The 14,589-nt window shown below is 51.1% G+C and overlaps 1 protein-coding gene and 1 long non-coding RNA gene across 24 annotated transcripts; one reads left to right on the top strand and one right to left on the bottom strand.

Moving 5' to 3' along the window:
- Positions 1-31: 31 nt before the first annotated feature.
- On the bottom strand, positions 32-7,315 carry Nfkb2 (nuclear factor kappa B subunit 2). Of its 3 annotated transcripts, NM_001438066.1 has the most exon segments (23): positions 32-289; positions 369-480; positions 604-776; positions 986-1,055; positions 1,189-1,340; positions 1,454-1,556; positions 1,700-1,869; positions 2,013-2,226; positions 2,312-2,426; positions 2,777-2,918; positions 2,999-3,205; positions 3,315-3,440; positions 3,591-3,729; positions 3,816-3,901; positions 4,028-4,132; positions 4,372-4,530; positions 4,616-4,722; positions 4,988-5,139; positions 5,219-5,317; positions 5,531-5,571; positions 5,689-5,770; positions 6,027-6,119; positions 7,223-7,286. In NM_001438066.1, coding segments are annotated over 22 exon segments (2,697 nt in total). In that variant the 5' UTR covers positions 6,048-6,119; positions 7,223-7,286; the 3' UTR covers positions 32-167.
- Positions 6,415-10,472, top strand: LOC134484075 (uncharacterized). Of its 21 annotated transcripts, none has more exons than XR_015653477.1 (5): positions 6,415-6,930; positions 8,241-8,333; positions 8,530-8,672; positions 9,485-9,520; positions 10,278-10,472. It is a non-coding gene; the product is annotated as an uncharacterized LOC134484075 (long non-coding RNA). The 21 variants fall into 21 exon arrangements; XR_015653482.1 differs by having other exon boundaries at positions 9,065-9,520; XR_015653465.1 differs by having other exon boundaries at positions 8,467-8,672.
- Positions 10,473-14,589: the final 4,117 nt, after the last annotated feature.

Below are 14,589 nucleotides of genomic sequence, written 5' to 3'. Positions count from 1 at the left end.
CTCGGGGACAGGGACTGGCGTGACATTGGGGTTGCCGTACCGTAAACTGGGAAGGGGTCTTTCCCTTTATTTGGCCCACTGAGGTGTGGGCTTGAAGTTTAAATAAGATTTCAATTAGGCAGGGATGCTGTACAGAGGGATCCAGGTGGAAGTTGACCGGGTAGCATTCAGTGCACCTGAGGCTGGGGGTGCCCGTGGCAGAGCCCTCCTGGAGGCTCAGGGGGTGGACACAGCTTCTCTGCCTCCTGTTCCACTGACTGGCTCCCGTAGGCACTGTCTTCTTTCACCTCTGCCAGGGGACAGGGGGGAGTCAAGCCTCAGGCCTCTTACCCTCAGCCCAGGCACACCTTCCGAGCCGGTGCCTTTACCTGTGCTGGGCAGCTTGTCTCGGGTCTCAGGCGCCTTCAGCAGCCTAACTCCCTCATGAAGACCCATGTCGGACAAGGCTTCCAATAGACCCACCAAGTCTCCACCAGCCAGCTGATGAGAAAAGGAAAGAGACAGGGTCTGAGTGAAGTTTAGGGCGTGGGGTAGAAAGTCTTGTGGGGAGGGGACTCTGAGAGGGCAAGGCTTCTAGCTTCTGGGCAGGTACAGGCTACTCACCTTGTAACTACGAAGGAGACTGCCACTGGGGGAGGGGGTCTTCCTGTATGTGTCCACCAGGCTCCTCAGCCCCAGTCTCTCTGCCAGCTCTGCCCAGCTGCCCTGGGCTTCTGGCCCATCTAGCAGTTGCTCCAGGTTCTGCAGGGCTGCATCCCCTAGTGACAGCCCTGGCCCTGAGGGGACAAATTCAGACCTGTGAGTTAGGTAGGAGGTGTGCAGAGGCACATACCCGGACATGGCTTCTCTCCCTGGTAACCTGACACACACGGCAGACATGTCAACAGGGCATGGATGGAAGAGGGGCTGGAGAAAGGAGGCTCTTGCCACAGTCCCTAGGGAGCTTCTCTCTGGAAGGAGGTGCCTGAGGCCGCTGCAACCTCACCTGCAGGGCTGGGTGGGGCCAGGGGTGGCTCCGTGGTGTTCTGAGCAGCGTTCAACAGCAGGGTCTTCACCTGGGGACATGGTGGTGACTGTCATCCAGACCTTAAGCCAAGCTCTCCCTAAGTCCGCGATCGGGCCCACACCCTCAAGCCCAGAAGGCACCCAGTCCCCACCTCAGTACTTCTATTGCAGGGATGGCCTCACCTTGGTACTGCGAGTGAGGTCAAGAGGGGTATGGCCTCGGAAGTTTCTTTGGGTATCTGTCTCAGGCCCCTCAGAGTCTGAATCGCTCCCAGAGGTAGGGGGTGAGGGCAGTGGGCAGAGAGGCTCTTCATTCTCCGCATGGATGTCAGCACCTGAGGGAGGGAGGCGGTCCTCAGGAGGGACTAGTGGAGGCTCCTACGATGGGGAGCTGGGAGGTCCCCCTTTCTTTCTCTCGCCCTGTTCATACACCAAGGGTGAAACTGACCAGCCTTTAGAAGGAGGCGGGTGAGGGTTGGGGATCCAAGTCCAGCCGCCAGGTGGAGGGGTGTGTTTCCAGCAAAGGTCCGGGCATTCACATTAGCATGGAGCTGTAAGGTGCAATAGTGTCCAGCATGGTCCAGCGACCAGCATGGTCCAGCCATCCAAGCCCTTCCCACACACTTCTTCATCATTCCTGGTCTCTCCCCACAGTCCATGGCCCCATCCCTTCCACCATGGTCCTCATTCCCACCTTGGTGACCAGATGGGTGACCAACCCCAGCTCCTCCATCTCTGTGGCTAGATGCAGTGGGGTTCGGCCTCCTTGCCTCTCTGCTGCCTCCACTTCAGCTCCACAGTCAACTAACAGATCCAGGCACTCAGGGCTTCGGGCATGGACCGCCAGGTGTACTGGGTATAGTCCTAGAGAATAGCACAGTCAGCCTGCAGCTTTGACCCTCCCTCCGGGCAAATGCTGACAGGCAACCTCCACTCCTGTTTATTGATCACATACACTCCTTGGTTCCCACCTTTGTCCCCAGAACGGGAGGAGGTGGCAAACTTACCCTCAAAATCAGGCATGTGTAACATTTGGGGCAGAGCGTGGGCTCCACTGTGCAACACTGCCTGCAGCAGGTCTGGGGCTGCAGCACCTGCCCGGAGAGCCAAGTGGACAGCTGAGTCACCATGGCGATCCAGCAGTGTGGGGTCTGCACCCACCTGCAGCAGGAAGCTCACCACCCGTGTCTGCCCAGTGATTACTGCCAGGTGCAGAGGTGTCTGAGGAGAAAGGCAGAGTGAGCCAAGCCCACTCCAGCTTTGGCCTCCCTGCCTACGACTTCTCCCCAAAGGCTTCCCCCCTTACCTGGTGCAGGTGATTGGTGAGGTTGATGACCCCAAGGTACTGAGCATGATAAATGACTTGGGCTATCTGCTCAATGACACCAGTCTGCCCATGGATAATGGCCAGGTGCAGCGGCCTGGGGGTGGAGAGTGAGACTTTTGACCTCAGAAACCCAGTCACCCAGAGCATCATATGCCCTCAAAACTCCACACTCCACTGTCTCCCTTACTGAGGCCCCTTGAAACCTGTATGCCACCATCTTAATCTTTTGTCACGCCTTGCTATTGTGCCTCTTCATAGCTAATAATATTGAAGGTCAGAGAGAGTAAGTAAATATCTAGAAAACAGCGAGGACCTGAGACCAGATCTGTCCAACCCCAGGGTTCAGCTCTTTGCAGATTCCTCTACCTGAACCTCTAGACCTGGGAGCAGAAGATCCCAGCCACTGGAGGTCCCACAGACGTCGGTCCTGTGGTGGTTGCTTACGTGTCTCCGTTCTCGTCCTGTGCCATCAGCAGGTGGCGCTGTCCCGCTAGCAGAGCACGCGCGTCCGCGGTGACGCCGTAGTCCAGCAACGCTCGGGCGCTGCGCTGCGCCAGACCGAACAGGCGCGCGTTGTACTCGTGAGCTAGGGACGACAGGGCGCGTGGGTGCGGGCCAGACCCCCAGCCTGGTGCACGCCCGTCCCCCAGAGTTCCTAAGACCTACCTCGCTGCAGCGTGTCCAGGGCCTGCTGCTCGCTCTGGGGGGCCTCGGAGGGTGCTCTGGGCTGCTCCTCTGCCTCGCCAGCCTCCGCGTCCCGTCCAGAGCCGGCCATCTGCGCTCCACCTCCCCCACCCGGGAAGCAGCCCATTGGGGCTGCACCGGATTGGTAGGGGCTGTAGGCGAAGGAGGAGAAAAAGCCGAGGCTGCCACCTGTGGGCATGGGGAAGGCTGTGAGGTGCTAGCCAGGACTCTCCCAGATTTCTCTTCTAACTTCGCCTTATCTCCTCCACCCCTTTCCCTGCCACGGACACCTGCTCACCTCCTCCAGCGCCTCCATAACCCCCAGCGGAGCCCCCAGAACCTCCACCCATGTGGGATCCGCCCCCGAAGGGCTGGGAGAAGGTAGGCAAGGCCTTTCTCCGCTTCCTCTGTACTTCCTCCTTGTCTAGGGGGAAAGAGAATCGGGGAGTTAAAACCCAATATGGGTCAGACCCTAGATTCCTGAAGCCGGCTCCTGGGAGCCAACTCTAGGCCACCTCCAGGCCGGCCTTGCTCTGTCCAGTCTTTGGGAATGCTGAAGCCCCACCTGACCCACCTTCCACCAGAGGGTAATACGTGAACTGTTTGGAGTCGGAGACATCGCCCCCACGCTTGCGTTTCAGCTGCAGGAACACCGTTACAGGCCTCTCAATCTTCATCTTGTGATAGGGCGGTGTCCGGAACACAATGGCATACTGGGGTGGAGGGTGGGAGAGCAACATGGTGTCAGTGAGGCCTCTTCATAGCTCTGTCTCCAAGACAGGCCCTAGTTCCTCAGTACCTGTTTATGAACGTCTGTGGGAGAGAAGTCCCCAAAGGCTTGCCATCCGTTCTCGTCATCCTCATAGAAACGAACCTCAATGTCATCTACAGAGAAAAGTGACGCTTAGCCACAGGGAGAACCTGCAGGCCAGTGCATTCATTCCGAAATTGCCCTGGCCCCTAAGCCTTACAGCCAATGTTTCCACCTCCCAGAGAGGGCTTCTGCCTCACCTTTCTGCACCTTATCGCAAAGCAAATAAACTTCGTCTCCACCGCGCACGGAACCTGCTGTTTTGTCCATTCGGGAAATCTTCAGGTTTGAGGCCCCTGGAGACTCTATAAGGTGGGGGATGGGTTGGGGACACATTGATGGGATTGGAGGCTTGGCAAGGTCATTGTCATCATTATCAAACTTCAGGAACCACAGTATTCTCATTAACCAACTCGGAAACAACACTCAGATTTGCTTACGACCACTCACCCAACACGAACATAGCAGGGCCAAACCCCATAGCTTGGAGGTATCGCCAGTGCTCCTTTGGGAACCCACACTTGGCACCCTGCAGAATACTCACTGCTGTCGTGGATGGGCTGGGAGATCACAGGCTTCAGGGGCAGGGAGAAGGAGCCATCACTAGCTCGAAGGAAAGCTGAGAAGCGTAGCCGTACAATGCTCAAATCCATGACTTTCTTCAGCTCCTTGGCCTCCTGCTCCAGCTCCCGGCGCTCGGCCTCTGGATGGGGCAACGTGGTGTGAGCTCTGAGCTCCTTTCCCCGGCTCCTCTCGAAACACCTCCCGGCCATCCCTTGCTACCACACCTGTAAGGCCCTGAGGCTTGGAGCGGAGCCGCTGCCTCTGGAGTTTCTGAATCATAATCTCCATCATGTTCTTCTTGGTTACATGCAGGACACCCAGATTATTAAATCTGGAGAGGGCAAGGAGGGGTCAGAGGGCTTTGACCATGAAGCTTTTTCCTTCTGAGGCAGCGCCCCTCCCCTCACCCCTGACCCCTGCACATGGCCAGACTCATTCGGGCTCTGTCCTCCAAGGAAACTGTTTATAGCTGAGCCCTGGGGGTTCTGGGGCCGAGGTACATCTCCCCCTTTGTGTGTTAATCACACAGGTAGGCTGAGACCTGAGACTGCCAGGCAGTGAGCATCCCACTGGGGGCCACGGGCTGAAACACCTACTGAGCAGTCATGTCCTTGGGTCCCACAGACACGGCACACACCCCCAGCTCAGAGCACTGCTTGCCCACCAGACTGTGGGCATGTGCACGGGGTGGGTCACTGTGTGTCACCAGGTCCACCTCAATCTTGGCCGGCCCCTCGTAGTTACAGATCTGAGAAGGGTAAAGGATCATCATCAGTCGTAGCGCGGATATCCCGTTCCTACCCTCCAGCGTCATCATCCGAGCTCACCTTGACAGTAGGATAGGTCTTCCGGCCCTTCTCACTGGAGGCACCTGGCAGACCTCCATGGGAGGGGCCTTCACAGCCATATCGAAATCTGAAGCCTCGCTGAAGGTTCCATGGAAGAGACACTGTGATCAGGAGAGGCAACTCCCCCCTGCCACCCCCACATGGTAACTACTGGCTAACACTGACCACAATGACCAATAGTGTCTCTCCTGTATATTTCCTTATAACCCCCCAAAATAGCAGCAATTGACAGTTATAACCACCCCACGTGTCCCCAGAGCTGAAGCCATCACATCTCTGTTGTTCACTCACCTGTTTAGGCTGTTCCACAATCACCAGATAGGGGCCATCAGCTGGAAATAGAGGGGCCTTGCTGAGCGTGGCGGGGGTATCTAAGACCATCCCTCAGTGGGGCCTCCCCAGGGAACACGCGAGGTTTGCAGACACTGGGAGGCCAAAGACTTACTGACCTGTCTCTGGGGCTGGATCCTTGGGCTCCACAATGGAGGGGCTGAATTCAAAATCATCATATTCAGGGATGCCATCCAAACCCTGGTTTATAGACGGAGAAGGTGGCAGCTGATTCAACCCACACCCACTCCCCCACACACCCCCCTTAAGCCCTCTGCAGTCACTCCTAGGACTCCTCTTCAAGCTATGAGGAAGCTCCTTTCTGGGCAGGGTTTGCAGACAGCACAGACTGACAGACTAGGGGAATTTGAAGCCGTGCAGAAGTAGGGAGTGGAGGAGCGTCCAATACAGACACAGACGGCACCAGCCGCCTTCAGGGTCAGGCAGTGTGACTTACTGGATCGTAGCAACGGTCCATATTTCTGGGCTAGGCCCTGCTGTGTCTTTTGGCTTCGGCCCGGTTCAGCTTCCCAGAGTTTCAGACGCCCGCCTAAGGTGAAGAGAGGCACAGGAGGGGGAAGAGGGGAAGAGCTCAGGATAGGGGTGGGCAGGAGAGGGGGGTTCAGATCTGGGGGAGGGTCTGATCTCCTCCAGCCGCCCGTCCGGGCGTGGCGGGAAAGATCCGGTGGAGGTCGAGATCCGGATCGGGGCTGGGCCGGGGAAGGGGCAGAAAGTTAGTGCTCTTAGGAAAGTCCCGAAAATACCAGGGGGAGGCGGAGCCGGAGGGGGCGGGCCTGGAAATGACGCCGGGGCCCCGCCCCCACGGCGGGAGGGGCGGGAGGCCCAGGCTGTTCCTGGTTCCCCAGCAGCCGCTGCAGCCCCTGGGGCTCAGTCGAGGCCTAGCCGGCCTCGCCCCCTCTCCGCAGCCTGGAGCAACCTTGGGATTTTCAGCCAGTGTGGAGGACACGGCTGATTCACCTAGGGGCTTTTGTGGGGACATTCCTGCCGTCGGAGGCCCCTTTTCCGAATGGCCCGTAGGCGGGGGCTCTTGCAGTGGGGCCTCCGGGGGTTCTGCCCAGAGAATGTGATTCGGGCCGCTGGGTGGGGGGAAGGAGTTTCCCCCTTCACGGTCTCCGGAGACTCCGGAACGTCTTAGCTTCCCGGATTCTCCCGCTGCACCTGCTCTGGGTGGCCAGGCAACCGGTCGCATTCCGCCCTCCCCGGCGACCCCAATCCCAAAGCCATGTGTATTGCGCGTGTGTCCGCTACAGGAATGTGCGTTTCATCCCTAATGTCTTGTGTGCCTGGTGAGTGCGAGTGGTGGCAACGTGGCACGTGCAAGTGAGCATTCGTCCACACAGGTGAGTTCTTGAGCTGCTCAGTGTGGGCACACGTCCGTGCACGTCTGGATGTCCGTGTGCAGGCACCGGTGCACTGGTGCCCTTCTGCCCGCGAGTGCGTGTGGGGCTGACACCGGCCGGCTGTGCGCAGGCGGGCTAAGGGCAGGCATACGTGTCGATGATGTGTAGCAAAGTGTTCTGTTCCTGTGCGCACTCACTGGAGGTGGCGTCCAGCCCCAGACTGTCATCTAAAGTGTCCCTTCCCTCCCTCTCCATTCCCTGGACACTCAGGGTTCTGAATCCAGCCACTCACCGTGGTGGCGGCTCTGGTTCCGACTTCTTTCCGAGCCCTTCCCTGGACCGGTCGTTGCTCCTCTCCAGCAGTAGGGCTCCAGCCGGGAAAGCCCCTTTCGGCCCCCCGAGGGGGGGAATTCCCGTGACGTTCCTGTGCGTCACTCCCCATGCCCTTTTTTATTGGCTGAAAGTTTAACTCCAGGACTCTTGTAGCAACCCGGAGCGACGAAGGCGCGCCCCTTTCGGGGAAGGCTCGCCCGGGACTGGCCGCGGGGTGTTACCAAGCGCCAGTTCTGCTGGGGACAGGCGAGGTGGGACGGCGGACCAGCGCAGGGAGCGGCTCGGATCTCTGCACCTTTCCAGGCTTGCCCGGGACCGCTACGGAGTCCATTGGGCCTTTTGGCTCTTGCTATGCCTGGAGAGTGGCTATCTCTGAAACGGGAAACCCAAGGAAACCGGGTCAGCTGGACACTCCAGTCACCCTCCGGGAGAGGGGCCTCTTAGCTGGGAAGTAAGGGGAAGAGGAAGGAGTCGGATCTTGCGGTCAGCTCCAGATCGCCATCTAGCGGCTTTCCTGGAGCCGCGAGGAAACTCTGGGGTCAACTGTCTTAGTTTCCTGGCTTTAGATGTTTATTCTGTAAGTGTCCGGTTCACAAGGGCAAAGGCTTTTAAGAGATCCATTGGAGAAGCAATGCGCTGGGGGGAGAAAAGAAAAGGAAGAGAAGAAAGATGTTTGGCTGGGAGTCTTAGGCCTCGTTCACCCACCACAGATGTCTCAACTATTGGAGTTGAAAGGAGTCCAACCGGGTGTGAACTGCACCTGCAGTCCCAGCTTTCTTGAAACCAAGAGATCCCAAGTTTTACTCCACCCGTTATCAACACACATGCACACAAAGGTGTCTAAAGTGTATTTCAGACTTCCTCCTCTGTGGAAAATTGCCAGTGGTGTGCTTTGCATGGGTGAGGCCCAGCTATTACCATCATAAAAGGGGGTGGGAGGCTGGGGAGACAGCACAGCACTTCTTCTGCTCTTCCAGGGGACCGATCCGCGTGGGACAGCTCACACGTGTCTGAAACTACCCCACCAGGATCCCCTGGCTCTCTCTCCGCCTCTGGGAGACCGAATTCAGGTGCACACTCTTCAATTCTCGCCTACCCACCCCAAACCCATGTAATTATAAAAATAAGGAATATAATCTTTTTAAAAAGTCACCCTGAAAATGATGTTTCGCTGACTTCTCCGCGCACACTTCCACTAACAAGGTCAGGACAAGAGTTTCCAGCATGTTCTCTGTCTGGGCCTCGTGTTGTCATCTTTCCCCGTAGGGACTGTGTGTACGGTGCGTCTCCGTCCTGAAGCCCTCCGTCCGGAAGCCCTCCGTCCTGTAGCACAGCACAGGTTCTTTCAGGGCTCTCCTACAGCTGGCCCTGTTGCTTAGCAGCTGATCATAGACTTGTACTGGCACCAGGTGAGGGGAAAGGCATTCATTCTCTCCCTGCCCCTCACTCCCTTATACTAAATGCGTTGACAGGAAGCAGTTCAGATGTTTTTAAAATTTATGGTATTTGCATAGGCTTTACTAGCCTGAAAACCTGAACTCTCCCAACTGATACTGTTTGTTTCTGATTGGGGGTGCCAACTGTGTTCCTCTTATACTGTTGGTGAAAGCTAAGGTTTGAAGAGGCCTAACACAACCAAACACATAGCTAGGAAGGAGAGAGAATAGAGGATCTCCTGCTTCTGAGATAACACTCCTCTTCTGATCTTTTTATTTATTTATCTATCTATTGATTTATTTATTATAAGTACACTGTCGCTGTCTTCAGACACATCAGAAGAGAGAGCATCATCTCATTACAGATGGTTGTGAGCCACCACGTGGTTGCTGGGATTTGAACTCAGGACCTCTGGAAGACCAGTCAGTGCTCTTAACCACTGAGCCATCTCTCCAGACCCCGACTCCTTTAAAAAAGGGTTTGTTTGATTTATTTTTGAGACAAGTCTCTCTTACATAGCTCTGGCTGTCCCGGGATTCACTATGTAAAATAGGTTGTCCTGAAGCACAGAGAGCCATATAGCATAAACCTGGCTTTCCTACACCTGCTCTGACTCCCAAACAAAGACAGGAAGACCTTATATTTATTAGAAGCTTCAGCACTTCAGCTGGGCAGATGCTCATCGACTCTCACCCTGTTCTAACCCATCTGTGGCTGCCTACTACCCCCACATGCCCCATTGCTTGCCAACTTCATCTTGCTCTGGCTGTTCCTGCTCCATCAGCGTCCTCATAGTGACTCCTCTGGTGACCTGTTTATGGTGAGTCTTCCATGGTGAATCCCTTCTCTCAGTTGCTGGTCCTCACTAGAGACCCTCTCTGGGATCAGAAGTCCACCTCCTCCTCTGCTGCCCAGCTATGGGCTGATAAGTTCTTTACTAACTAATCAGAGGTGATGGACAACAAGTTTTACAGAGCAGTGAGACAGGAGATGCTTGACAATCAAACATCTGAACGGCACCCAGACCTCTGGGCACAGCAATCGGCATCTGAATACACAGTGCACACAATCATCCCCTGACATTTCCCCATTTTAGTCCAATATAGACTCTTTCTCATATTAATAAACCGTATGCAATAGTAACAATTATGAAAGCTGTCAGGTCAAGGTTACACTCACAATGTCCAGGCCATTTGTGTTTGGCAACCGTGGGGAAAGTACTTATCTATCCTATCGTGGTGAGTTCAAAGTTCTATATTTAAATCCTAAGTAACTTAAGCTTACTGTGAGACTATAACTATGTAGTCTTCAACCCCACCAGAGACCTGAGAAGGAATAAATGTGCCTGAGTACATAGGAAGTGCAGAGCAAGCGGATTCCAAAACTGTAGAAACGACAGAGGGGCTGGGTGTCTGGACAGCCACTCAAGGTTTCTCTGCATTGTTGAAGCTTCATCTTTGGCCCTCTGGCCCAGAATCTGACAGGCTGTTCTGTGAAGTGGGAATCATGAAGGGCTTGCCTACCTTGTCCTGGTATAACTTGGCAGTCAACTTCTTCCGTGGCCTGCTTGTCCACAGCTTGGAACGCATGCTGTCTGCAGTTGAGGCAAAGGCAGTCTCTTGCCCGGTGTCAGCCTGAAGCAAATTCGGTGTGGAGGGTCCTCAGTGCTCATCGTCTTTTTTGAAATGGAATGGAGGCTGATGTGTCTCATTGTCAAAGAGCGAACAAACAAACAAAACACATTTTTATCAATAAAACATTTTTAAATGCCATATTCTGTGGATCTCTGTGGCTTTTGAAGACATCTATCTCTAGTATATCTGAACAGGCAAACATTGTGTGTTTCTAGCTATTTAATATCTATCTATTCAACCTAGGAAGCATTTTTGAAATTAATTATACGAGTATCTAACATTATCGTAAGTTTGACTAACGACTAGCTCGCATTTCATAATAATCCTCAACATTTTGTAATAGCAGCTTTGGAAAGGACTAGAACTTCACACTGCATTTTTAAGTGAGTTGCACAGGTACAATACCTTATATAAGAGTTGAAACATATACACAGTACGTTGTAGCAAAAGCAGCCTCAAATCTGTATCAATATATAAAATCCATACCAGTGTAGAATGTTTGTCTAGTCGATGCTCTCAAGTTCATATATTCCCCCTTTCCTTTATTTTCCCCCAACATTAAATGTGAGAGAAAGGATAAAGGAAAGAAAAAGAAAGAGAAATCTACCAATCTGACCTCCTTGACTTTGAATCCTCTCTGACCAAGACCATTAACAACTGTAACATTTGTTAACATCTGTAACATTTGCTGCCCACTGTCTGTCTGCTGTGAAGGTGCAGGGCTTAACTGAAGTCCTCGCTGGAACCATTGGAGGTGGGGTGCCGGTTCAACAAGGGATGACTGTTTTGAAGCTGTCCTGGAAACACGTTTTTTTTTTTTTTTTTACGGTATGTTGTCATAATTATTCATTTGTTATTACTTCTTTTTTTTTGACCACAGTTTATACATGTTTATTACAAAACATTTTAGACATAAAAAATGTGACAATTATCTAATGAAACCACAAAGACTCAGATTTACTGCCATGTTGTGCTCCTGTAACAGTTTATTATCATATTGCATATTCATCCACCTCAAGTTTCCTTCATCCCTCCACCAATTCTAAAGTTTCTATGAATCTCAAGATTGCTAACATTTCTACCCGTCTGCCAAAATAATTCAGCAGGCATATCAACTGTATCTCAATTTATTTGTGGTCTATTTCACATAAAGTTTGAATAAAATAACTCATTTCAGTATTTGAAATATTACCTTCGTTGCCAGTTTTCTCATTCCCTTCCTAGTCAATTTACCAGCTACCCAAGTCAAATACTATTTTTGCCTTTGGAAACACGTTTTGATGAAATAGCAGCTAAGGCCATCTGAGGCCGAATTCAACAGGATGCGGGAATAAATGTGTCTCAGACTCTCAGCATCCTTCTTCACAATCTTGCTGCTGCTTTAACTCGTTGGCGTCTGGCTGTTTTTCTCTGGGAACATATAAACTCTTGAAGGTAGTTTATTTCTGCATTAACACACATAGGGAACGTTGCTTAGGGCCAGGCAGGAGGGATGACAAAAGGCCTTAGAACTCATGAAATGTGGCCCAACGGTTAGCATAGCTGCTATGGGTGCACCTCAGAGGCATGGTCCCAAGGACCCTGAGGACTTCATCCTTTACGGAGTTCTGCTTGCTGCCCTTACATCCCTCTCAATCTAAGAACTGCTTGAAAACTCTAAAGGGAGCTTCCAGCCCCTCACTGGGCCACATCGATTGGCACTCACAATTTCAGTGGAAATTTCTGGTTTCTATGGAGACTCAGTTGTGTCAGGGGATGTTTTTCTGGAGGCTGTCTTAGGAGATGATGTTTTCGCTGAGAGTAGACCTTTTGTGTTTTTCTGGAAGCGCCTGGAAAAAGAGGCATGTGATGTTTTGCTGGAGTGCATGCATGAGAGGATGTGATTTTTGGGAAGAACATAAGTGTAACCCAGCAGACAGTGGAGGACACACTGGCATTGGTTTGCCTTGCTGCACTTCTTTGGGCCTCCCTAACGAACACTGGGCTTCACTGACGATACTCTTGGCATTGAAGCGTTTAAGAAGCCTTATTAAAGTAGGTTTTGAAGAATAGCAGTCTACACACAATACTAGTGCCTGATCTTTTTCAGACATTGCTGCTATTCGATCACCACCCTTGGAAAGAATTTAGAGATGGAGAGCATCAGCAGTGACCACCACCCTCAGAAAGCATTGGAAAAATAGTGAAGAGAGGTTAAGATGTTTTTGCTGCTGGATCCGATGTAGAAAATCTTAGGGAACAACGTGAAGTTTAGAAAGGCACACCCTTATTAGTTGAGCTAGGGACCTTCATGGTCAGGGAACAAGAACAATGGCAGTGCTGGCTGACTTGACTCTCCCTGAGGTGGGACTGGTGGTGATTGGTTTCTTATGCCCATTTTTACCTGCAGCTTCCTGATCTGATTTAATAAGAATTGCCGATGAGCAGATGTGCATTCTGACGATTTAAAACAGATATGACAGATTTTTATATATAAAAGTTAGATTCACGATTCTTTTAAGATTCTTATAATATTACTTTTAAAGATAAATAATAATTCTTTCTTTGTAACTGCAAGTGCTGTCTGCCTGTAAGAGAAACTGGCGAGAAAACTACCTTGCTTGCTCATACTTTATTTATCTATAACAGTTGCTTAGTTACAAATGTACGTGGGTTCTTGGGAATACTTTGTTTTCTTTACCTGTACTAAGTAATGTTTTTTTCTTGTAAAGGTATTGGGGAACACACTGTTTTTCATAGTCATTCACTAGAAGAAAACTGGAATATAATCACATTGTAATTTTATACTGCTTGAAAGATTTTGCTGGGATATATAAGCTATGGGAGAAAAAATAAGTTGTTGGAACTTCATTCCACCCATCGAATATATATATATATATATATATATATATATATATATATATATACACATATATGTATCTTCTGAGGGTATATTGGAGCTTTGTTCTATCCATCAAAAATATATATGTAAAGTTTGTGTGGCTGTGTTGGAACTTGCTCCATCTACTACTCTGTATATATACATGTATGTATATATGTGTATGTATGTGTATATGTGCATGTATGTGTATGAAATGAAATACTTGGAGCATGATTGTTGAAACTTCGTTCCATCCACCCACCAGGCATGTGTGTATATGTGTATATGTGCATATGTGCATATGTGTGTATGTGTGTTTGAAACACTTGAACCCTGCTTGCTGGAGCTTTGCTCCATCCATTCAATGTGTGAATGTCTGTCTGTCTATCCATCTGTCTGTCTATCTGTATGTATGTATTTGTATGTATGAGGTTATTGGAATCTGTCTTTTGCTCCCCCCCCCGTGTGTGTGTGTGTGTGTGTGTGTGTGTGTGTATGAATTTTCTCTTTGCTTTTCCCTCTTGCTGGCCTCTAAGAGTTAAAAGAGTTCAGAGTTTTTTGCTGGCCACAAGGAGTGCCAGTCAAGTAAATCAAGCTTTATTCCCTCAGAGAAAAGTCTGCTGAGTAATTTCTCTTATTGCTGGCTGCCACAGGCAGCAGCCCCTGTCAGTTGCTATCTGGACCAACTCCTGTCAGCCCCTCTCAGTGCTGACCTTTGTCAGCTGTTCTCAGCACCGACCCCCGACTGATGCCATGTTTAGCTACCTGCCTTGGTTTACGTCCCTGGATGTCATATCAGGTCTTGGACATCCTTGGCATTTTTTTTTTTTTTTGGTTTTTTTTTGGAGCTGGGGACCGAACCCAGGGCCTTGCGCTTCCTAGGCAAGCGCTCTACCACTGAGCTAAATCCCCAACCCCTTGGCATTTTTTTTTGACAGAACGTGTGGCGTGTGCACAGAGTAGCTAGCTAAAGATGATTGTCTGCTCTCTGAGCAGGTGAGGCATCTAGTTTTCTTAATAAGTTAGTTTAGACTATATAACCAAACTGTAATATAAAGTTTCAGCCATGCCCTTTGAAAAGATGGCATGATAAGTCCTGAGGACTCTGTAGCCAACAAGATTTATTGCTTAGCTGACGTCCTGTCTGGAAACATTTTCAGTCTCAGAACTGTTCCCATGTAGAGGGGTCAGTGTTCATGTTCCCTGTGTAGAGGGGTCAGTGTTCATGTTCTCTGTTTTGTTGTTTTTGATTTTGTCCTTCATGTCTGCAACAAAGATTTTCAGGAGGTGTCCCCTGGTCAAATATAATCCTTATTAATTTTGATGGAATCCATAGCTTTTCTTTTCCCGTTGAAACAAAGACAAGACTGCTTCTTTAACACATTTCCTTCCTTT

The sequence above is a fragment of the Rattus norvegicus genome, chromosome 1 (assembly GCF_021556685.1).
Source record: "Rattus norvegicus strain SHRSP/BbbUtx chromosome 1, alternate assembly SHRSP_T2T, whole genome shotgun sequence".
NCBI lineage: Eukaryota > Metazoa > Chordata > Mammalia > Rodentia > Muridae > Rattus > Rattus norvegicus.
The sequence above is the reverse complement of the archived record's forward strand: the minus strand, read 5'-3'. Positions and strand labels throughout refer to the sequence as shown.